Source organism: Lithobates pipiens, unplaced genomic scaffold (assembly GCF_037356315.1).
Source record: "Lithobates pipiens isolate NorthernLeopardFrog02 unplaced genomic scaffold, aLitPip1_a1.2 Scaffold_8, whole genome shotgun sequence".
NCBI classification, from domain to species: domain Eukaryota; kingdom Metazoa; phylum Chordata; class Amphibia; order Anura; family Ranidae; genus Lithobates; species Lithobates pipiens.
Genome location: NW_027507903.1, coordinates 97,607,403 through 97,632,484, shown reverse-complemented (window position 1 = coordinate 97,632,484; position 25,082 = coordinate 97,607,403). Strand labels below are relative to the sequence as shown.

Genomic DNA, 25,082 nt, shown 5'->3' with positions numbered 1-25,082 from the left:
GGCAAGTGGCAGCTGGTGCTAAATATTTCTGGGGGGGGGGGGGGGGGGTCAAACTAATGCCAGCCTCAGGCAAAAAAAGAAAAAAACATTGGAATCTATGCGCTAGGATTAGGGGGGCGCCCCTTATGGATTGGCGGCCACTGACAAGGGCCTGGCTGATTGCATGCAAATTTAAAATGTTTAGTTTTGACTTCATATCAAATGATTTTAGTAAATCTAAAGGAAAATCGTACAAGAGAATTGTATAATGTATGTAGCCTTATGCCTTGTACACACGGTCGGACATTCCGACCACAAAATCCGTCAGACTTTTTCCGACGGATTTTGTCCGAAACTTGTGTTGCATACACACGGTCACACAAAGTTGTTGGAAAATCCGATCCTTCTGAACGAGGTGAGGTCAAACACATACGTCGCGACTATAAACAGGCCAGTAGCCAATAGCTTTGTCCGTCGGAATTGTCTACACACGATCGGAATTTATGCGATCGGATTTTGTTGTCGGAAAATTTTAGATCCTGCTCTCAAACTCCGACAGAAAAAGTCTGATAGAGTCCACACACGATCGGATTTTCCGACAACATAATCCGATCTGACTTTTTCCATCGGGATTTCCGACCGTGTGTACCGGGCATAAGTCTAATGTAAGTTATTACAATAGAAATACAAAGGATGCATCAAGGTAACAATCTTCCAACACTCATGACTCATCTGTCTATCATGTATAGGATAAGGAAATGACATTTGATATTCCCTGGGAGTAAGACACGGAACTGGTATAATAATTAACATCTATAGGATATTTTAATAATTTATTGCCATACAACACATTTTTCAGTTTTTTTTTTTTGTTTTTTTTGTTTTTTTTTAATGGACATATGACATGTTTAATTTCTTTGAAAAAATGTAATAAATATTCTGCATGTATTTTTTTTGTAAGTACACAAATTGACAAAAAAAAGTAAAAAAAAAAAGTCATATTAGTCTATTCTATGGTAACAGGTTTCAGTAGCCTATTTTTCTGTCATCTTTCTCCAGAGATTCAAATGTGCGTAGGTTTTGGTATGTTTGATGTTAGTAAGAGGCCTTTTTCTAAACATTTTCACCCAAGATTTACACATTTTCTAGTTGGATTCAATTGGACCGGTGAAAAAACAGAGTGAAAGTTTTGTGAATGTTGTCTAAAAACATTATAAATAGACCCTTACGTGTTATGTATTTTCTCACACCATATTTTCAATTCTGTGCCTCTAAAAAGAGCGTATCTAGAAAAGTAGACACAGCGGAGTATTCAGTACATAGTATACCATAAAGCTGAAGCGTCTCTCTTTTTATTCAAAGCGTTTCTTTTCAAAGGGCAGAATCATTTTAAAAATCTTCCACATGGTGGAATGAAAGAAAATTGCTCAATTCCCCCACCAACACAGTCAGTGTTGATGGGGGAATCGCTCCCGCAATGCTGTTGTGTTCTGGTGGCAGGGAGCCTTCCTGGTTGCAGAACACAATGCTTACTGCTAGTGGCCGGCAGAACACAATGATTACTGCTAGTGGCTGGCAGAACACAATGATTACTGCTAGTGGCTGGCAGAACACAATGCTTACTGGTAGCGGCTGGTACAACACAATGCTTACTGCTAGCGTCTGGCAGAACACAATGCTTACTGCTAGTGGCTGGCAGAATAAAATGATTACTACTAGCATCTGTCAGAAGACAATGCTCACTGCTAGCATCTGGCAGAACACAATGCTTTCTGCTAGCAGCTAGCAGAACACAATGCTTACTGCTAGCAGCCGGCAGAACACAATGATTACTGGTAGTGGCCGGCAGAACACAATGCTTACTGGTAGCGGCTGGTAGAACACAATGATTACTGATAGGGGCTTGCAGAACACAATGATTACTGCTAGTGGCTGGCAGAACACAATGTTTACTGCTAGCAGCTGGCCGAACACAATACTTACTGCTAGCGGCTAGCAGAATACAATGATTAATGCTAGTGGCTGGCAGAACACAATGCTTTCTACTAGCAGCCAGCAGAACACAATGCTTACTGCTAGCATCCGGCAGAACACAATGATTACTGGTAGTGGCCGGCCGAACACAATGCTTACTGGCAATGGCTGGTAGAACACAATGATTACTGCGAGCGGCTGGCAGAACACAATGCTTATTGCTAATGTCTAGTAGAACACAATACTTACTGCTAGCGGCTGGCAGAACACAATGCTTACTGCTAGCGGCCGGCAGAACACAATGTTTACTGCTAGCATCTGGCAGAACACAATGATTACTGCTAGTGGCTTGCAGAACAAAATGTTTAGTGCTAGCGTCTGGCAGAACACAATGATTACTGCTAGCAACTGGCAGAACACAATGATTACTGTTAGCAGCTGGCAGAACACAATGTTTAGTGCTAGCGTCTGGCAGAACACAATGATTACTGTTAGCGGCTGGCAGAACACAATGTTTAGTGCTAGCGTCTGGCAGAACACAATGATTACTGCTAGCAACTGGTAGAACACAATGATTACTGTTAGCAGCTGGCAGTACACAATGATCTCTGCTAGATGCTGGCAGAACACAATGCTTATTGCTAGTGGCAGTACATCCGACAGACTGGTTATAGTCAAGTCGATCATTGGACCCGGCTGCCCATAAATGGACTGGTCCCTGCTAAATCGGCCAAGATTCGATCCGTCTATGGCCAGCCTAACTTTAGGCACATTAAAAATAACAATCTGTTGCTCTTTCTTGGGAATAGGTTAGCACATAATGATACTTGCCTTATTCTGGTATCATTGTGTGTCTGACTCAGACTTCTACAATCCTCCATTGATTTAAATAGAAAACACATTAAACACAAAACTGCAAAGATGAGAGATTAGAAATCGATATTACAAATGAACTCCACACAGTGCAATGTATCAGGGGTTATTTACTAAAGGCAAATACACTTTGCACTGCAAGTGCACTTGGAAGTGCAGTCGCTGTAAATCTAAGGGGTATAACGGAAATGAGGGGAAGCTCGGCTGATTTTATCATCCGATCATGTGCAAGCTAAAATGCTGTTTTTTATTTTCCTTTCGTGTCCCCCTCGGATCTACAGCGACTTTACTTCCAAGTGCACTTGCAGTGCAAAGTGGATTTGCCTTTGGTAAATAACCCCCCATAGTGTACATAGTCAATTCTTTTTACAAAATAGCAGCATCTGTTATATCAGCTTCCTATAGAAGGACTTGAACCTTAAATGCTCCTCCAAACACTGAATGGCATGATCATCTACCTTTGGGTCAAATTTGTTGCCAAAGAAATGATGCTGCTGGAGCATCCAGTGCAGATCCCCAGTGCCATACACACATACATCTCTTTTGTGCTTCCCAGTGCATGCGGAATAAGGGGCTCCTTTCTTAATGTCCCCTTCCAGGCTTCCCCATTTCACCAATCTTGCTAGTGCATTCAGGTCGGATGTGTCATATTTTCTGTGCTGGGGGACAGATCCAGGCATCCATGGAACCCTATGAAGTGTAGCCCAGAGGAACTCATCAGGGCTGTAAGTGTCCTTTGCCCAGACTATAAATTCTCTTGCAAAGTCTGTTTTAAACAAAGATTTCACAAATTCTCTGGTGACCACTATATATGCATTGCCACTGAATATAGGCACATTTAAGGGTGGTGGATTTTTCCTAACACCAGTCTTCACAATGCGATCTTTAACATCAAAGTGGTATTCCCATCTCGCTTTTTTATATCCAGGTGGTTGTTCAGACTCCAGGCTATTTTTCCCCTTCAATGATTTTAAGACTGTGACTATTTCAGCATTGGTCTTCAATGGGAAATCTGCTCCGCAGGTATTGATAAGGTATTTCCATTTTACAGTACTATTCAGTAAGTCTTCCATGCAGTTCAGATCAGCCTGGACACGCGACCATGAAGCATATACTACCCTTTCCAACTTAGATGCAACAAACACATTGTCAAAGCAGGAAGCTATGGCTTGTACAGCCTGATGAAAAGTGTCTGGAGATTTCCGATCTACATGCACACAGTAAATATTCTGGGGAGTATAAATTGATCTTAATAGTCTCTCAAACATTTCAATGTCCCCATGGATCACCATGGAGTAGGCAATGGGGTAATGTCTTTCTTCGTCGCTCAGACTAAACTGAACATACTTCTTCAATTTTTTCAATGTTGTGCAGTCTTTGGCTAGATTTATGTAGTCTGTATCATTGCTGATAACTTTTTTTTTTGTAATATCCAAATTGTCAATTAAAGTCTTTCTTACCTCATCCCAGTCACCTTTAATAATTTTAGAACAGTTCTTTCTACCGATGGCCGACAGGTTCAAGGCCATGTAGTATTGTCCCCTACATTGAGCAATATTCAGATCTCCAGTTTGGATGGCTTTATCCAGGTCACAGTCCAAGGAGGAATACTTTAAGACCATAGTGAAGACAAATAAAAAGCACACACAAGATAGACCTTGGCTTGAATACAGTTTCCTTAGTTTCTTCCTAAAATAGTTGTACATTGTGGTTGATGTTAATATTTCCTTCAGGCTCCGGTAAGCACATCACATCTTGCAGCACAAAAGACTGAGACTGAAGCAGCTTGTTCAGAGGCTTTTGAGATGTGTGTAATCTCGAGATAACTGTCCAATAAATAGGTAGCAGGCGTGGTGTCTATTGTAAAGAACCTGTACATCTGGCTTTTCCGGTTTCCAGCCTTATCTTATCTTATTTTACCAACTTTCAAACTCAGTGGCTGCTTTACATAGAAACATTGAAGCTGCATTCACACCTGAGCATTTTCAGTTCATAAAACGCTCGTAAAACATAAAAAAAAAAAAAAAAAACGCCAGAAAAACACCCAACAATTAAAATCCCATTCATGTCAATGGCACTTGTTCGCATCTGAGTTTTTTGTAGACATGTGCATTAGTTTTCGTCCGAATGCATTTTCATCCGAATTTCAGTTATTTTTGTTTTCGTTTTGACAAACGATAACGAAAGTGCAGAATCCGATAAATGAAAGATCCGACATAAATAAATGCTTTATTTTCCTTTTCGTTGTTACAACAGTTCGATATAGAATAGGAGATTTGACGTGACTCTGGCAATAACAATCTGTGTCTATTGAACCTGTGGTCAAATGTGCCTAACCTTACCTCTATTAGTCCAACATTATATAGAGAAAATATTCGACAGAGAGAAAAGATTCAACAGAGGGAAAAGATTCTGGAATTGGGTGGGGGAAGTAAAATAAAAATAATGATGATGATGAATGTTATTGGCTGATTGTAACCAAAGAGGAGGAGCAGTAAAATAGCTAGAACTAAGTAGACACGTACAGCCAACTTACTTTCACTTACGATTGCTAGTAGAGAGAGACACACACTGAATCATTTCAGAAGACAGTCAATCTTAGCTGTTCCGTTTGAATTGTCACTTGTCAGAGAACCCAAATTATTATTAAGACCCCTTTTACACCAGGGTGTTTTGCAGGCGCTATAGTGTTAGGAATAGCACCTGCAATCCGCCCAAAAAAAGCTGCACCATTGTCTGTAGTGTGAAAGCCCGAGGGCTTTCACACTACAGCGGTGCGCTGGCAGGACATCAGGGAAAAGTCCTGCCAGCAGTTTCTTTGGAGCGGTGAAGGAGCGGTGTGTTTACCGCTCCTCCACCGCTGCTCCCTATTGAAATCAATGGGGCAGCGCTGTAATACCGCTGGCAAAACGCCACTATTGCGGCATATTGCTGGCTGTTTTAACCCTTTCTCGGCCGCTAGCGGGGGGTAAAAGTGCCGCGTTAGCAGCCGAAATGCGCAGCAAATCTGGCGGTAAAACGCTGCTAAAAATAGCAGCGTTTTACCACCCACGCTATGGGTAGTGTGGTGTGAAAGGGGTCTAAGCATAAGCACAGCAGCAGAACAATAGTTACAGTTCAACTTAACTTTTTCCTAATAATCTGCTGCTATTGTGTTAGTGTGAGAACCTTATAGCGATACTAGAGTTGCTGCCAGTGGTGTTGTGATAGCCTCAGAGGCTGCCTGTGTTGTGGGGGGGGATTTATTATTATAGAATCTTGTTACCTTAGTAATATATTAGAATGGGGTATTTGGCTCTACCTAATTCTAAAACTGGACCCCAATATTTCTAAGGATCCAGATATCCCATCTATTTATTAATTTATTATAGTGCAGTGACCTTTCTCCTGATACCTATATAAAGTCTATATCACAACTAACGTGTCTATAGAGAATAGAATCAATAATATGTGATGGTAGGTGGGTACAATGTACCTATAAAAAAAGTGCTTTTACAGATAAAGTGCAAAGTAATAACAAAGTGCTCAGTGGTAAAGTGCAATTAATTCTTACAAGTCATATAAGTGGTAGATTATTTTAAGTCCTAACTAGACCACCTATAGTATAAAACTACGTAAGATAGACTTATCAAAGTATAAAGTGCAAGTGTGTAAAGAAATGAATGAATTCATTAATTAATACCATTAGTGACTATAAGAAATATGAAAGTATATGAGTATATATAAAACCTATACTCAGACCCACATAAATATGATGGTGCAACAAACACAGACTAAAGCAGACTAATGGGGAATTAAGAAGAAAAATAGTAAAACTAAAATTAATAAGAAATATACATATAATGTATAAAAATATATGTCAAAAAATGTATACAACTCAAAAAGTCAAAGAATCAATCAAGAAATCAAATAAAATCAAAAAAATCAAAGAAAAATAAAAAAAATAATAATAAATCTTAATGTCCAGTGGAGCTAGAGCATAGATTCCCCAGGGTGCGGAGTCTAAGAGCCAGCAGGTGTTCACCAGAGCCTCCAGTGGTGAGGATGGACTTCGCTGCAGTCTGGCTCCAGGTCGCAGCCCCTAGGGTCTCACAGCTCACACTCACAGTAGACCACAGGAGAAGGAAGGCTGGAACAACAAGAATAGTAAGAGGATAAGGCAGAGGTCAGGGCAACTAGCAGACAGGAACAAGTACACGCCAAAGGTTCAGGGTCACAGGCAGACAGGGATGGTCAGGGACATGCCAAAAGGTCAAGGTCACAAGCAGACAGGAATCGTTGAGAACACACCAAGGTCAGTAACAGAGACAAACATAGAGCACACGGCAAACAGGAAACAGGAAGCCAAACACGCTGAATACACAATGGTTGATCAGCACCGCTGGCTTGAAGTGCACAGGTTAATATAGGGTTCCCTGATAGGGTCTGGGGTGGAGCCACGCTTAGAGGAGAGGTTATAAAAACCACCAGGTGGAAGTGGCTGGCCTCTTAGTCAGAACACATGAGGGGAGATAAGCAAACAGAGGAAGATCACTGCATAACCATGAAATATAAAAATGACAAAAGTTCTTTTGAACAGCACAAAAACACTAAATATATCCTTCAGTGTCCTCATTCAAGATAAAAAGTGAACCGTGCAAATAGGTGCAAGGAAAGTGCAAAAAAGACTAAAAGTCAAATCTAAGTTCAACCAATAATCGCATAAGGATGCATGTGTATTCACTACACGTATCCAATATTGGTGTTTTGGCTGATGATACTGCCACCGCAAAATACTAGTGCAAACAGTGCGGGTCTTCAATGGGAAACCTTCATCCCCGGTGCGCCACTCAGTGTTATAATATGTAAATGCTCTCACCAGAACTTACGCCCCTTGTGGGGCTGGATAGAAAGTTCCATTGTACCAAAAATAATTAGAAGTCATTGCCATCCTTAAGCCTTCAATAATGTATTTTATCTGCTCCTGTTTTAAATCCGATTGTTGTTGCAGTGCCCACTCAAGGGAGTATAATTACCCCTATACCTATCTTGTTCATGTTCCCCTGATATCCTCCCCTCGGGCCTCCTGTACATTGGTGTGTGGGGGATATCAGTTCTTACTGTTCTATTCTGTGTTTGTGTGGGTTGGTCCCACTGTTGTTCATTGCCTTGAATTGATCAGACGCCAACACAAATTAAAGAACATAGAGACTTAAACGGATTTAAAACAGGAGCAGATAAAATACATTATTGAAGGCTTAAGGATGGCAATGACTTCTAATTATTTTTGGTACAATGGAACTTTCTACACACAAACGAAAGGTGTAGCAATGGGGGCCAAGTACGCTCCGAGCGTAGCAAACCTGTTCCTGAACCAATGGGAGGAAGAACAAATATATGGAGTACACAGGCAAAATTTAAAATTATACCGTCGGTATATAGACGACATCGTAATCGTATGGGGGGGCACGCCAGAACAACTGCAAGATTTTTTTGATGAGATTAACAATAATATATACCAGATCAAATTTACAGGAAAATATAACAATCAGAGTGTAGATTACCTGGATCTACAGATTTACAAACATGAAGGAAACCTTGGCACCCGTACCTTCTTTAAGGCCACTGACCGCAATGGGTATATTCCCACAAACAGCTGCCACCACCCACGGTGGCTAGGGAATATACCCAAGGGTCAGCTTCTGCGACTGTATAGGCGATTCAGTTCGCATTGTGCGCTATATTTCATTCATTCAATTGCAGCAAGAGTGACGATTTTGACAAACAGGCGGAAACCATCAAGGAAAGATTTAAGAAGAAGGGGTATAAGGAAGAAAACCTCCATAGACTGAAAAATGAAGTAAAGCGTATGGAGAGGAAAAAATTGTTAGAGGATAAAAAAGAAAAACCAAAGCAGAATAATCTGGGAATTGCGTTCCTTACTGGGTACAATAGACAGTATAAAGATGTGGAACATATCATCAAAAGACATTGGCCGATCTTGCAGGCGGATAGCTCACTCCATGCCATATTACCGAAAAAACCCCGGTTCATCTACAGAAGGGCCCCAACGCTCCGGAACAAACTAGTGAAAAACGTGGTGGACCCACCAAAACAAATAAGAATCTCAGAGACCTTGAAAGGATTCTACAAATGTGGAAAATGTCTTCCTTGTAGAACCAGCAAAAAGACAGACAAAAAGAAAACCACCTTTAAATCAACCTCTAATGGAAAAGAATATAAGATCAAAGAGCTGATCACTTGTAACAGCTCTCACGTCACCTATGTCATTGAGTGCCCATGCCGTAAGCAATATGTGGGCAGAACCACCAGGGAGTTAAGAATCAGAATAAGGGAACATATTGCAAATATCAAGAAGGGATTCCAGAAACATAGTGTATCCAAACACTTCAGGGATTTCCACAACCGGGATCCTGGACAAATGGTATTTTATGGAATAGACAAAATAAGAGGCCACTGGAGAGGGGAGGATAAAACAATTAAAGTATCTAGGAATGAAACTAAATGGATTTTTAACCTAGACACTCTCCAGCCAGGGGGAATGAACATAGATTTAGACCTCAATTGTTTCCTAACCAATTTCTAGTAGTAAGTAGCCCACTAGTCCCAATATTAGATAATCTACCATCTTTATTCCCATTTTTTGCTTGGGGTAGAACGTTTTCAGTTTGGGTCGAATGTTATGTATGCAAAAAACCAGTGCACATGTCAGAATGCACTTCCAGGAACTTTTGAAAAATACTGATGTTAAACATGGGTGACCATATATCATATACCAACATGAAAAGAGCATACCAGATACATAAACACCCCATGGGTGACAGGGCATACCTTCGATCTAAACCTTACACCGGGGCTAAATTACTGGGCACATTGGAGGAAAGAACTGCCCCTTAATCCTTACCTAGGAGCAACAATAATCTAATAGTACAGTCACAGACACTGGTTCCTGATTTGGATCCAAACTGTCTGTAGTTGGGTAACACACAGTTAAAAGAATTATAACCACTATAGGTTGAGGAATCAATAAAGTCCCAAACAGACCTCCCATCCCATTTATATATACACAAAAAGCCCCTTGTTCATCAAAAGGTTTCTTAATTCAAAAGAAAAAAACTTTTTTTATAAAAAAAATTCTTTTGTTTTTGTTCATTTTTATATTTATATATATTTTTTCACATATTTTTGTATACATTTTTTTATATATTTCCATATGTCCCCCTCGACATCAATCAGGTAATAGGATGTTATATGTTTAAATAAAAAATTCTCTTTCTGCTTGAGAAAAATATATAAGTAACACCAGGGGCCCTCCTCTCTCTCCCCCTTTTTTATTTGGGAACTATTAGATATATATATCTAAGTTACGTTAGGGTTCCCCCTTTTGGAAGTAACCATATACACTTTCCCAAGCCTACATTATCATATATTTGTTTGAATTGGATTTCAAATAGTGGGTTTAGCAGTAGTTTTATAATAAATATATAATTTTAAGATATGTTTTAAAATAAAAATAACAGCTGAACCCTATATTGGATATCGCTAGTGGATGTCAATAATGTGGGATGATGTTCATAGTTCATATACGGAGGTAGGCTGCAGTGCTCCAAGGCTGATATGATTTATTACCACTAATGTGAGATCCGATATAGATACGATCTGGGTTTACCTCCGGGGTATTACGTACCCAGGGGGAAGAAATTGAGACCGGGATGGTTAGAGTAAGGGCATCCCATACCTAAAATGGCACTGTTAGTTTGGCGCAAGCGCAGTGGAGCACTGCAATATGGCCGCTCCAGAAGACGTCAGAGTGACGAAACGCGTAGGGCGTGGCCACGTTGCGTGCACCCATTCCAACAGATAGAGACGGCCGGCCGAGATTACATGCATGTGTTTTTAATACTAAATGTGAGTAGTTTTAAACTTAAATAAACAAAGGTTTCTGTTTAAAAACGTACTACACTATGGATGTGTCTTTCCTCATGTATACCCTTTAATGGAGATCACACGAATGGAACAGTGAAACTTTCCCAGTGCACCAGCAGCAGCCAGACAGCGACACAGTGGCTTACATTGTGAAGGTCCATCCAGCCCCACAAGGGGCGTAAGTTCTGGTGAGAGCATTTACATATTATAACACTGAGTGGCGCACCGGGGATGAAGGTTTCCCATTGAAGACCCGCACTGTTTGCACTAATATTTTGCGGTGGCAGTATCATCAGCCAAAACACCAATATTGGATACGTGTAGTGAATACACATGCGTCCTTATGCGATTATTGGTTGAACTTAGATTTGACTTTTAGTCTTTTTTGCACTTTCCTTGCACCTATTTGCACGGTTCACTTTTTATCTTGAATGAGGACACTGAAGGATATATTTAGTGTTTTTGTGCTGTTCAAAAGAACTTTTGTCATTTTTATATAAGAACACAATATCTATTATGATCTATGTGAATATTTATCATATGAATTTTTGGGGGGTTTTACTTATTGTAAGATGGCACTTATATGATGGTTTAATACTGATTTTACTTTATATTTATTTTTATTCAATTTTCCAAACATAATTAGGAAGTATTTGCACTTCATTCTATATAGCACTTTTTATATCACCAATCTTGACGATAGGTCATTACGAGCACAATTATTTGGGTTTAGCGCCATAACCTATCTATTTGATTTCTTAGGTTTCATGGATTGGTTCAGCCTTCTAGCAAACATAGTGGATGATGTATTACTATATAATAAGAATCTAGCCTTGGACCATCTGAGAACCTTTTCTGTGTCAGATGTTAATAAAGTGTCTAGGGTCATACGTTTTTCTTGGATTTGTTTAAGTATATCGCCTGTGGGGGATTGATTGTATTTATGGTATAATTTATCTAAATCTCTGGTTAGTGTTTTAAAGTGGTTGTAAACCCTTACAAACCACTTTGACCTACAGGTAAGCCCTGAGCGCGCCGCTGTCAACGGCGATATGCCGCGAATGGCAGCTCCCGTGCGTATGCATGGGAGTGACGTCATCGCGGCTTCGTCGAATGACAGCGCCGGGGCAGCGAGACCCACCGAGAAGATGGAGGCTCCGTACACAAGGGGACAGCGGTGACTTCGTTGGCTCCTGTATCAGGTAAGTGACACATAATGGACTACTATGCGATGCATTGTAGTCCATTATGCTTTACATTTGCAGGGAATCAAAGAGGAAGTAAACCCATCAGGGTTTACTTCCTCTTTAAAGTGATTCATATTTTCTTTAAAGACAATACACAAGACAAAAACACTAATGTCAGCCTAAACTCTCATAATCTTATCCCAATATAGGCCTCAATCTTGAAGCAGTATAGGCCACTGATGTACCAAAGTTAAGATTTTGCCCTTGTTAGAAGGTTCCCCCAGCACAGCGATCATACATACGACACACGCGTGTTACTTTTTATATACACTGTGCATGCGTCGCCTGCCCCTGACGTTCTTTCTAGTGTATTCCCCGCCCATTCTCTTTGACGTGCAGTAGGAGCGACATGGCAGAGACACAGCAGGTAACAAGGAGGAGGAAAGCCCGGAGGAGACGATTTAAGGCTACAAATATGTCCTTTCTTGAGATGGTGGAGATGGTGGACATCTTGAGGAGGAACGACTACGATGGCAAGAATGGACCGTATACCAACCCGAATGTGAGAAAGGCCAAAATTATGACAAAAGTTGTGAAAAGTCTGCACACAAATTTTGGGGTACGGCGATCAAAGGCGCAAATAAGGAAACGATGGTCAGACCTGAAACTGAGGGAGCTGGATAAGTATAGGAGGATCAAGAGAGAGCTTAGAAAAAGTAAGTAGTTGTCATGTGTTACGATTCTTTTTTATTACTTGCTTGCTGCGCCATGTGATTTTCTTTACTGTAGGACATTTTCAAATGGCAAGCTTTAGGTTAGTGGGCACAGTTATCTGTCGTAGGAAACATTGTTCACTCATTAAATACAATGTTTTGGGCAGATACAGGTTAAATACATTTGTCCATGCCTACATATCTGTGTGCTAAAGAATACCTTTTATTTCCTTCTCATAGGGGACCAAAGACTCGGAGGACACCTCTCAACAAAGGACACCAGGAAACCCCCACCTGAGAAAGAAGGGGAACTCCAAACACCCCACCCGAGGATCTTGAGGAAAGAGAGGTGGAGGAACTTGGCGAACTTGTCACCACAACTGGTGAGGGTCTGACACCCCAGCTTCAGGTAATATATGTATGCCTGCATATTTATAAGACATGTTTTTCCAATTTTTTTTAGGTGATTTGCTGGTTGTGGAAGAGCAAGCTCAACATTTCACAAATGCAAGTGCACAACTCCTAATCCAGGACATCATGACATGGAATCGTGAAATCAACATCATAAGAAACAAACTAAATTTTATGGAGCAACAAATGAAGAACATGATTGATGTGTTGGGGAGAATTTAAAAGATCTTCAAAGTACAACCATTTTCTCAATTGTTGTCTTATTAACCACTTCCCACCCGGCCAATGTACATATACGGCCGGGTGGGAGCCGTCTACTTCTGATAGGACGTTCAGGAACGTCCTTCAGAAGGAGCGGGATCGCGTGCGCGCGTGCCAGCACAGCGGCGCTATCCTGATGTGCTCGTGTCACCCGGACACGGCGCATCTCCTGATCACATGATCACATGACGGCCGTGTCCAATCATGGCCGTCGTGTGATGTAAACAAACAGCCGGTTGCTAGGCAATCGGCTCCTCCTCTCCTCACACAGAAGTCATCGCTGAGGAGAGGAGAGCAGATCGCTGCAGCCGGCTGATGATCAGTGAGTATGAGCTGTTTTTTACAGCTTTTTACTCACTGATCACCAGTCTAGTGTAAACACACAACACACCACACAGTATAAACACAGTCCCCACATATGTCCCCAAAACACACATGTCCCCAAAACATACATGTCCCCAAATAATAAAAACACATGTCCCTAATAATAAAAACATTTCCCCCACATATGTCCCACTAAAATCACATGTCCCAATGATTATCTGCAGACATATGTACATGATCACCTGCACACTTAGGCCTCTTTCACACTGACGTCCCGTTCAGGCCCGCCTGTCAGTTTTTCAGGTGGTCCTGAACGGGTGCTCCATAGACCTCTATGGAGCGTCGGATGTCAGCGGTGACATGTCCGCTGACATCCGACCCGCTCCGATCCGAAAAAGTGTAACGGAGGAAAAAGCTATTTTTCCATCCGTCTGCGGATCGGATCGGGTGACGACGGGCACTGCGGTCCGTCGTCATCCGATCTCCCATAGGGGAGAGCGGCGCTGTGACAGGTCCGTCCCTGCGCAGTGTGCAGAGACGGAGCTGTCATCTCCCTGCTCAGCAGGGATCGGCGGAGTGATCCCCGCTGAGCAAACGGATATCCACGGGGCGGATCAGAACTGATCCGCCCCGTGTGAAAGGACCCATATGTACATGATCATTTGCGTACATATGTCTGTGATCACACAAACCAATTATTATACACTTAACGGAATTTTTTTTTACCAAAAACATGTAGCAGAATACATTTTGGCTTAAATTTATGACAAAATTGGATTTTATTGGATTTCTTTTAAAATAGAAAAAAGAAAATTATTTTTTTCCAAATTTCCGCTTTTTTTGCGCTTATATTGCAAAAAATAAAAAACGGAGTCGTGAATAAGTACCACCAAAATAAAGCTCTATTTGTGCGAACAAAATTATAAAAATTTAATTTGGGTACAGTGTAGCACGACCGCGCAATTGTGATTGAAAGTGTGAGAGCGATGAAAGCTGAAAATTGGGCTGGGAAGGAAGGGGGCGAAAGTGCCCTGTATTGAAGTGGTTAAAAATACTTTTTTTCAGGAATTAGTAAAAGCCAAATTTTGAAGCTGCACACAGTGTGTCAACGTGTGCTATCTGCCATCAGGTGATCTCAATGTATGCGTTTGGTGGATGCAACTCCTTCCTCCCAAATGAAGTAGGTGAGAGGAAGGGGTTGCCTCCCCCCAAAACACATCCATTGATCCCCAATGATGGGAGATAGCACTTGTTGACATTAGGCATGGGATCAGGAGGAAAATCCCCAATGTGTGTGCATCTTCAAAATTTGGCTTATACAGAGGTGACATCACCCCATCTGATGAAGGCAATATCAAAACACTTTGGACACTAGAATGTCTGATATTGCCTTCTGTTTTTGTACTTTGAACTTTGTAAGTTCCAGAGTTTTGTATGTCCTGTTATTAAACATGTCTACTTACAACAAAAAAATAATAATTTTCACAAAAAAAAAAAAAAATAATTGTTGTCAACAAAAATGTAATAACGCACATGTGTGAATGTGCACACAGTAAAAAAGTTGCTAATCAACGATGTACGGCTTCTTCTTTTAATTCTACCACTTTTTTAAGGAAATTTGTGTTTACAGTGGCAATGGGCTTTATTTACTAAAGGAAATCCACTTGGCACTACAAGAACACGAGAACCTAGGATACAGCCACAAACACAAGCAATGAAGAAAAATCAAGATTTTATCAGATAATATTTTTGTTTATTAAAAAAATTTTTAGACATTGTCTGGCATAGCAATGGCCCCCCTACCCATAAAATAATTTACATATTTCCCCCGAACTTCACAGGAGCTTTGGGGGGCCAAGCCAGGTTAGCCAGTATCCAGGCCGTCAGGGGATTCTCTGTAATAAGTCCGGCCCAACTGAGAAAATATAATTTGGGGAATTTTTTTATTAAATAATTGTGCAGTATGCAGCAGCTTAGGATGATGTGGTTGATTTTGTAGTCCGTCATATGGATTGCTGTCAGAAACAGGTGGAACCGGCTGGCCATTATCCTGAAGGTATTCTCAACGACTCTTCTCGCTCTGGACAGCCAGTAGTTAAAAACCCTCCTCTCCGGGGTGAGGGTCCTTTGGGGGAATGGCCTCATCAGGTGCTCGCCCAGACCAAAGGCTTCATCTGCAATAAAGACGAAGGGGAGTCCTTTCACGTTATCTGCATCAGGTGGCAATGCCAGGCTACCAGTCTGGAGACGCTGGTAAAACTCCTTCTGGGCAAAGACTCCTCCATCCGGCCATTCTTCCCCATGTCCACATAGAGGAACTCATATTGTGCCGACACCACCTCCATTAACACTACACTATTAAACCCCTTATATTTATAATAGTAAGACTTTGAATGGGGTGGTGGCATGATGTGGATGTGCTTCCCATCTATAGCCCCTCCACAGTTGGGAAAGCCCCAAATGGGAGGCCACAGTCTGCCATTCCTGTGGAGTTGAAGGAAACTGTAGAGTCAAACAGGAAAAAAAATATAAGTACTTTTGCAAATAATATTGCAAGCAGATTACACAAAAAACATTCTTTCACAACATCAGTATAACATGTATTTTAACCACTTAATAACCGGCCTATAGCCGATTAACGGCTATAGGTCGGTTTGCTATCTCTAAGAGGCCGTTAATTAACGGCCTCCCGGAGAATCGTTCGTGCGCGCCCCCCTGGGGCGCGCACGCCGGAACATCCGTGCTCGCCGAGTTCACGGGACCCGGCGCAACACGGATCGCGGTAAAGGACCAATGGCAGCGGTCCTTTACCACGTGATCGCTCCGTCCAATGACGGAGCGATCACAAATGTAAACAATTCGGCTTGCCGGGTCAAGCTAAGGTCATCAGTCTCCTCTCCTCACACCGATGCAGCGTGAGAGGAGAGGAGAACATCCCAGTGAAAAGAAAAGATAACCGTGAGTGCCCAGCAGTGCCCAGCAGTGCCCAAATAGTGCCACAACAGTGCCAGAACAGTGCCAGACCAGTGACAGACCAGTGCCATCTATCACCTGTGCCACATCTGTGCCACCTGTGCGACCTGTGCCACCTTTGCCACCTCTGTGCCACCTCTGTGCCACCTCTGTGCCACCTCTGTGCCACCTCTGTGCCACCTCTGTGCCAGCAGAGCCACCCCAGTGCCACCCCAGTGCATACCAGTGCATACCAGTGCCACTACAGTGCATACCAGTGCCATACCAGTGCCACACCAGTGCCACACCAGTGCCACCTGTGCCCATCAGTGCCACCTGTGCCCATCAGTGCCACCTGTGCCCATCAGTGCCACCTGTGCCCATCAGTGCCATCTGTGCCCATCAGTGCTCATCTGCGCCACTGCAGTGCCACATCAGTGCCGTCTGTGCCCACCAGTGCCGCCTGTGCCCACCAGTGCCGCCTGTGCCCACCAGTGCCGCCTGTGCCCACCAGTGCCGCCTGTGCCCACCAGTGCCATCTGTGTGCTAATCAGTGCCACCAGAGCCACACCAGTGTCACCAAAGTCACTATAGTGCCCATCAGTGCCACCTGTGCCCATCAGTGCCACCTGCGCCCATCAGTGCCACCTGCGCCCATCAGTGCCACCTGTGCCACTGCAGTGCCCCATCAGTGCCGCCTGTGTCCATCAGTGCCGCCTGTGTCCATCAGTGCCGCCTGTGTCCATCAGTGCCCACCTGTGCCCATCAGTGCCCACCTGTGCCCATCAGTGCCCACCTGTGCCGCCTGTGTCCATCAGTGCCCACCTGTGCCGCCTGTGCCACGACAGTGCTCTGCAGTGCAGCCTCACCAGCCACAAGAATGGCAAAAAAATATTTTAGTAGTGAGGAAGCCTACAAGCTTCTAAGTATGACCAGCGAGAGCAGCGGGGAGCTCTCTGAGTCTCAGTCTGATACGGATTCGGCCTATGAACCCGTTACAAGCAGCGGGTCTGATACAGAATCAGAAGAGGAATGTGTGCCAGTGAAAAGAAGGCGTTCTGGTGTGGAGCCGCAGCCTACTACCATGGACGGCAGAGCAGAGCCGTCCACCTCGAGAGCAGAGCCGTCCACCTCAAGAGCAGTGCCGTCAACCTCAAGAGCAGTGCCGTCAACCTCAAGAGCAGTGCCGTCAACCCCGAGAGCAGTGCCGCCAACCCCGAGAGCAGTGCCGCCCACCCCGAGAGCAGTGCCGCCCACCCCGAGAGCAGTGCCGCCCACCCTGAGAGCAGTGCCGCCCACCCCGAGAGCAGTGCCGTCCACCTTGAATAGGGGCCATGCCAGCCTTCCCTATGCCCTTCAACACCCCCTGTGGCTGCCCTCTAATTCCGGAGAAGCAAATATCCCCCCCTTCACCGCCCAGCCAGGTGTCCAGGTGAACACCGATGATTTTTCAATGCTAGATTTTTTTCATTTGGCTTTCACCGAAGACTTACTATCATCCATTGTGGCCCAGTGCAACCTCTACGCACAGCAGCACATAGTAAGCAACCCTGGCTCTAGTTATGCCCGTCCCTTTCAGTGGAGAGAAATAACCGTAGAGGAATTCAAAATTTTCTTAGGCCTAACTTTTTCAATGGGACTTTCAAAAAAAAACCAATTGTACTCCTATTGGTCTATCAAACCTGTCCACCACATTCCACTCTTCTCATTCCATATGCCAAGATCACGATACCTAATGATTTTGCGGTTCCTCCACTACAATGACAACACCCAGTGCCTTCCCCGAAATGACCCAGCTTTTGACAAATTATTTAAAATTCGGCCACTCCTAAATTATTTCTCAGAAAAATTTCCCCAATTATATACCCCCGATCAGAACATTTCCGTGGATGAGTCCCTTGTAAAATTCTCAGGCAGGCTTGGCATCAAGCAGTTTATCCCCAGCAAAAGGGCCCGATATGGGGTTAAAATGTACAAACTTTGCGAACGAGCCACGGGGTACATCTACTCCTTCCTGGTGTACGAAGGAAAGGACTCCCAACTGCACCCCCCTGAATGCCCAGACTACATTGGAGCCAGCGGAAGAGTGGTCTGGCAGCTTGTCTATCCACTCCTTGGAAAGGGATACCATCTTTATGTGGATAATTTTTATACGAGCTTGCCCCTCTTCCGCAATCTTCACCGGAGAGACACCCCAGCATGTGGTACAGTGAGGGCCAATAGAAAGGGCTTCCCGCAAAAACTAGTCAATGAAAGGCTACAACGAGGGGAGACAGCATCTTTGCGGAACCAGGAGCTATTGGCTGTCAAGTGGAGGGACAAACGAAACGTCCACATGCTGACGACAATACATAATGACACCTACATAGAAGTCTCCAGAAGAAACGGCCCAATCCAGAAACCAGCCTGCATCTATGATTACAATTTGTTTATGGGAGGAGTGGACTTTAACGATCAGATGATTGAACCCTACCTTCCCACAAGAAAATCCCGCCACTGGTATAAAAAAGTGTCCATTTATCTTTTCAGTTTGGCCATGTATAATACTTATGTCCTTTACCAAAAATCTACAGTGAACCCCGTATCCTATCTGTACTACCAAGAAGAAGTTATTTCCGCCCTTTTGTACCCTGAAGGCCCACCAGAAACTATTCGCTCTGATTGTGTGAGCAGACTCCACGAGCGCCACTTTCCTGACAAAATCCCCCTCCCCGAAACAGGCCACAGGCGTCAGAAGAAATGCCGGGTGTGCTCCAGAAGAGGAATTAGAAGAGACACCACGTTTTATTGTCCCGATTGTCCTTCCCAACCAGGCCTCTGTATAGGTGAATGCTTCCGCCGTTACCATACTTCTCTACATTATTAGGGAAGTATGGTAAACGTAATTCTCATTTCCTGTCATTTTCCTCCACACCCTTTATGCCACTGCACTGAACTGTACACATACCTCTGCCTTCTCCGGAACTGACCCTTGCCTGTTATACGACCAAGCTCCTGCCTAACGCTAAACGTACCTCTGCCTTCTCCGGAACCGACCCTGGCCTGTTATACAACCAAGCTTCTGCCTAACGCTAAAATACTTCTGCCTTCTCCGGAACTGACCCTGGCCTGTTATACGACCATGCTTCTGCCTAACGCTAAACTGTACCTACCTCTGCCTGCTCTGGAACTGACCATGGACTGTTTGACCACGTTTTTTGCCTGCCTCTTGGATTGATCTTTTACCCTGCTAGGCTAGTGGGAACAAAGGGGTCTCACATATGTGAGGGGCTCCAGAATTGTTTTCTGGGTGAAGAAAACTAATTTTTTAGTTTTCTCATTCCCGGATTAGGGTCTGGAGACTCGGAGGCTTCAAAGAGATTTGGGCGGGAGAAGCCTCTACCCCTGTCCCCATTATTTCATAGCCTGCTACTCGGACCATGTCCCTGCTTACTCCCAGGATGGACAATATTCCTGCCTGCTACCTGGACAATTCCATTTACTGTCGCTGACCATGTCCCTGCCTGCTGCCTGGATCAGGGCTCTCCTGCGGACAATTGGACTACTAAAACCACAGGTAATTTTTTTTGTTTACCCCTTACTCAGAAGAATGTATTTTAGGGTGTAATTATTGGTATGTACGTGCTATGTTAGAAATATGAAGGGCCTTCAAAAATGTGATAGATTGTAAGGAAATTGGCTGCACAATTTATGCTCCTAGAACGCCTGAAGTTGCTACGTCAATGTTGGGCCTTTGTATGTGGCCAGGCTGTGTAAAAGTCTCACACATGTGGTATCGCCATACTCAGGAGGAGTAACAGAATATATTTTGGGGTGTCATTTTTGCTATGTACATACTATGTGTTAGAAATATCTTATAAATGGACAAATTTTTGTAAAAAAAAATGCATTTTCATTTTTGTCCACATTTTCCAAAAACTTTGGGAAAAAAATGAACCGTTCTAAAGACTCATTATGCCTCCTAGATTATACGTCGGGGTGTTAGCTTTCCAAAATGGGGTCACTTTGTGGGCGTTTCCATTGTCCTGGTGCTCCAGGGCCTTCATAAGTGTAATAGGTAGTTGAGATATTAGATGTGTAATTTATGCTCCTAGAACGCCTGAAGTTGCTACTTCAATGTTGGACTTGTGTATGTGGCCAGGCTGTGTAAAAGTCTAACACATGTGGTATCGCCATACTCAGGAGGAGTAGCAGAATATATTTTGGGGTGTCATTTTTGCTATGTACATGCTATGTGTTGGAAATATCTTATAAATGGACAACTTTTAGTAAAAAAAAATGCATTTTCATTTTTTTCCACAATTTCCAAAAACTTTGGGAAAAAAATGAACCGTTCCAAAGACTCATTATGCCTCATAGATTATACATCGGGGTGTTAGCTTTCCAAAATGGGGTCACTTTGTGGGCGTTTCCATTGTCCTGGTGCTCCAGGGCCTTCATAAGTGTAATAGGTGGTTGAGGTATTAGATGTGTAATTTATGCTCCTAGAACGCCTGAAGTTGCTACTTCAATGTTGGACTTGTGTATGTGGCCAGGCTGTGTAAAAGTCTAACACATGTGGTATCGCCATACTCAGGAGGAGTAGCAGAATATATTTTGGGGTGTCATTTTTGCTATGTACATGCTATGTGTTGGAAATATCTTATAAATGGACAACTTTTAGTAAAAAAAAATGCATTTTCATTTTTTTCCACAATTTCCAAAAACTTTGGGAAAAAAATGAACCATTCCAAAGACTCATTATGCCTCATAGATTATACGTCGGGGTGTTAGCTTTCCAAAATGGGGTCACTTTGTGGGCGTTTCCATTGTCCTGGTGCTCCAGGGCCTTCATAAGTGTAATAGGTGGTTGAGGTATTAGATGTGTATTTTATGCTCCTAGAACGCCTGAAGTTGCTACTTCAATGTTGGACTTGTGTATGTGGCCAGGCTGTGTAAAAGTCTAACACATGTGGTATCGCCATACTCAGGAGGAGTAGCAGAATATATTTTGGGGTGTCATTTTTGCTATGTACATGCTATGTGTTGGAAATATCTTATAAATGGACAACTTTTAGTAAAAAAAAATGCATTTTCATTTTTTTCCACAATTTCCAAAAACTTTGGGAAAAAAATGAACCGTTCCAAAGACTCATTATGCCTCATAGATTATACGTCGGGGTGTTAGCTTTCCAAAATGGGGTCACTTTGTGGGCGTTTCCATTGTCCTGGTGCTCCAGGGCCTTCATAAGTGTAATAGGTGGTTGAGGTATTAGATGTGTAATTTATGCTCCTAGAACGCCTGAAGTTGCTACTTCAATGTTGGACTTGTGTATGTGGCCAGGCTGTGTAAAAGTCTAACACATGTGGTATCACCGTACTCAGGAGGAGCAGCAGAATGTATTTTGGGGTTTCATTTGTGGAATGTATATGCCGTGTGAGAGAAATAGCCTGGTAAAATGACAATTTGGTGTGAAAAAAAATTAAAATAAAAAAAATCTTTATTTTGCAAAGAATTGTGGGAAAAAATTACAACTTCAAAAAACTAACCGTGCCACGTACTAAATACCTTGGAATGTCTACTTTCCAAAAAGGGGTCATTTGGGGGGTTTTTGTACATTACTGGCTTGTTAGGGTCTCCAGAAATGAGATAGACTGTCAGTACATCAGCTGTGATCAAATTGATACATTTTCAGTGATTGGCACCATAGCTTGTAGACCCTATAACTTTCACGCAGAATAAATAATATCCACTAATTTGGGTTATTTTTACTAAAGACATTTAGCAGTATACATTTTTGGCCAAATTTATGAAGAAAAATTACTTATTTGCAAAAAATTTTAATAGAAATGAAGAAAAATGCTTTTTTTTACAAAATTTTCGGTATTTTTTCATTAATAGCACAAAAAATAAAAAACGCAGAGGTGATCAAATACCACCAAAAGAAAGCTCTATTTGTGGGAAAAAAAGGACGAAAATTTCAGATGGGTACAGTGTTGCATGACCGAGTAATTGTCATTCAAATTGTGAGAGCACTGAAAGCTGAAAATTGGTCTGGTTATTAAGGGTGTTTAAGTGCCCAGTGGTCAAGTGGTTAAGGAGTATTTAAAGACAAAAATATAAGGCCCACATATCAGATTCCTCACCCCCTCTGATGGCCCATTGATAACATTTTAGGGGGGGGGGGGTTTAAGGTGACTTTAGGAGCCGAAAATAAAAAAGCCTCCAGCACTCTCCCTGAATTTAAGGACACACATAACATTTGTACACATTTTAGTAGGGGGTGTTTCGGGTTAAGTACTACAATGGAGCTGACAAAATACATAGTTAAGGGTCTAGGCTATAGGTGTATATGGGCCCAGGATAGCATGCTGGGGAGGTTAGTGAAGGCAAATATGCATGTAGGCCAAAAAGGAACATTAAAAGATTACAGCATGCATGAAGATAAAGGGGGCATTCACAGCATATTACAATCATGGTAATTAGGGAATGATGAAAGAAATATAATACATTAGCAAACATTAAATACATATAATGTTAAGGGATAAAACTTACCTTAATATAGTCCTTCTGCAGGACCTGAACAGGTCTCTGGAATAATGATCCCCAGAGCCTGTGGGGAGATGCCTGTAGAGAACTTGAGGTCCTGTAGACTTCTCCCAGTCACCAAGTACCGCAAGGTGACGACTAGCCTCTGCTCCGGTGTGATGGCTTGCCTTATGCAGGTATGCTGCCTGTTGATATAAGTGGTAAGCAAAGCCAACAGATGGTGAAAAACAGGGTCTGTCATCCGGAGAAAGTTCCTGAAATCATCAGGATTATTCTCCCGGATCTCACGCAGCAGAGGCATGTGCGAGAATTGGTCACGTTGGAGTAATTAATTCTTGGTCTATGAACTCCTCCTCGCCCTGTTCATGGACTTGGCTTGGGTCAAAGTATCAACCCCAACACCAAGCCCCCACACAGCACAAACTGTATGACAAGTATGAAGCTACAACATGGTTTCAAAACAGTCGGCTGGTCAGAACGAACTTAACAGAATGCACTGAAGAACAGCAAGGCCTGTGAACAGCGAGATGAAAACGAGCGGACAAGAATGCACTGAAAAACAGATACGAACTGACTGCACGCACTAAAGACCAGACAGAAACCCATAAGCACAAACTGAACAGCAGTAAAATGGTCTGAAAGCGCAAATTGTCTCTAACCAAACTTCTACTAACACATGATTAGCAGAAGGGACCCAAAGCTATACGTCACCACGTTCTTGACGATCGGACTCTGGTGTGATCATGTGTACGCAGCACAGTTTCAGCGGAATCCTGTCGGAACTCCGTCGGAAAAACCTTCAGAGTTTATTCTGAGGGGAAAACCAGTTGTGTGTGCAGAGCATTACAGGTATTGTGAAATCATAAAAAAATTTGAAAGTGTAAGTAACTTTAGACAATAATAAACCATGGAGTCATTGGAAATATACTGTAGAATATCTTCTTTTGAAGCTGTTTTGGTGTTTAACAAGAAGTAGATTGGGGGAAATATAGAATTGGCAGGTCCATGTTAGCTTTTTTTTTTCTTTCTTTACAATCTTTCTATTACTATAAATCTGTCACCCACTGTGAGCACAGACCGGAATAATCAGAAGTTTGGTGTTTGCATTGCAAATAACTAGGCGGCAAGTTGTGTAAAAGTAAATAGAGATAAACCTGAGTCATGTACTTGGCTATGGATAATGACTGGAAGAAATTTCTCCGGTTGACCACATTGATTGTGTGCTAAAGGGTATCCCACAGAGGGAAAATTAAGAAAAAACAGCACAATCGGCATGGGGGTGGTTTACTAAAGAATAGACTGTTCCCTTTAAAAAGTGTATTTTCAAACTATAGTCTCACACATACTACTTTCAGCATGCTTATCTATTCTCAGACACTGGAAAGACCCACATATCCCAGAGGTTGCAGAAGTTATTCAAACAACCCACACTCATGGTACGTACGAGGTTCTGTTCTCGTCCAGTGTGGGGAACTTTGAAACAGGTAAGAATAGTCTATGTTCATTTTTCTTTGTAGTTTAATGCTTTGCACATTATCTAAACATTTTATAAAAATCTATTGAAATAAAAAAAAAGTGCAAAGGGAATGTTCACTTAGCTTGCTGAATATGGTAAAGATGTTGTCACATAATTGGTGGGAAATTGAGCTGAAGAAAGGGCTTCTCTTGTACCTTTTATACAACAGCCCTGGTAGTGGTGACAGGTGTGTGAGGACATAATGGCTAATGTTGCAGGTATTACTGGCTGTCAGATATAGAGGTCCGATGACTGTGGACCATAGAGTAAAAACCAGATGCCGGACCACGCCAACATCCAATCAGAAGGCAGGACACAACCCAATGGTTGTCAACAGCCAGGCAGAGAGGTGCTAAATCAGAAGACAGGCACAGTGTCATTATACAAGTCAAGGTCAGCAATCGCTGGACAGAGAAGTAGAGGAAGATAAATCAGGA

At 42.6% G+C, this 25,082-nt stretch overlaps 1 protein-coding gene across 1 annotated transcript; it reads right to left on the bottom strand.

The window, feature by feature from the left end:
* Positions 1–2,673: 2,673 nt before the first annotated feature.
* On the bottom strand, positions 2,674–4,632 carry LOC143963391 (beta-1,3-galactosyl-O-glycosyl-glycoprotein beta-1,6-N-acetylglucosaminyltransferase 3-like). Its single transcript, XM_077473020.1, has one exon. The coding sequence runs from the start codon at positions 4,530–4,532 to the stop codon at positions 3,213–3,215; it is 1,320 nt and encodes a 439-aa protein (XP_077329146.1). The 5' UTR covers positions 4,533–4,632; the 3' UTR covers positions 2,674–3,212.
* Positions 4,633–25,082: the final 20,450 nt, after the last annotated feature.

Excerpts from the sequence above, each read along its gene's own strand:
- LOC143963391 (XM_077473020.1), bottom strand. The coding sequence starts at position 4,532 with ATGTACAACTATTTTAGGAAGAAACTAAGGAAACTGTATTCAAGCCAA.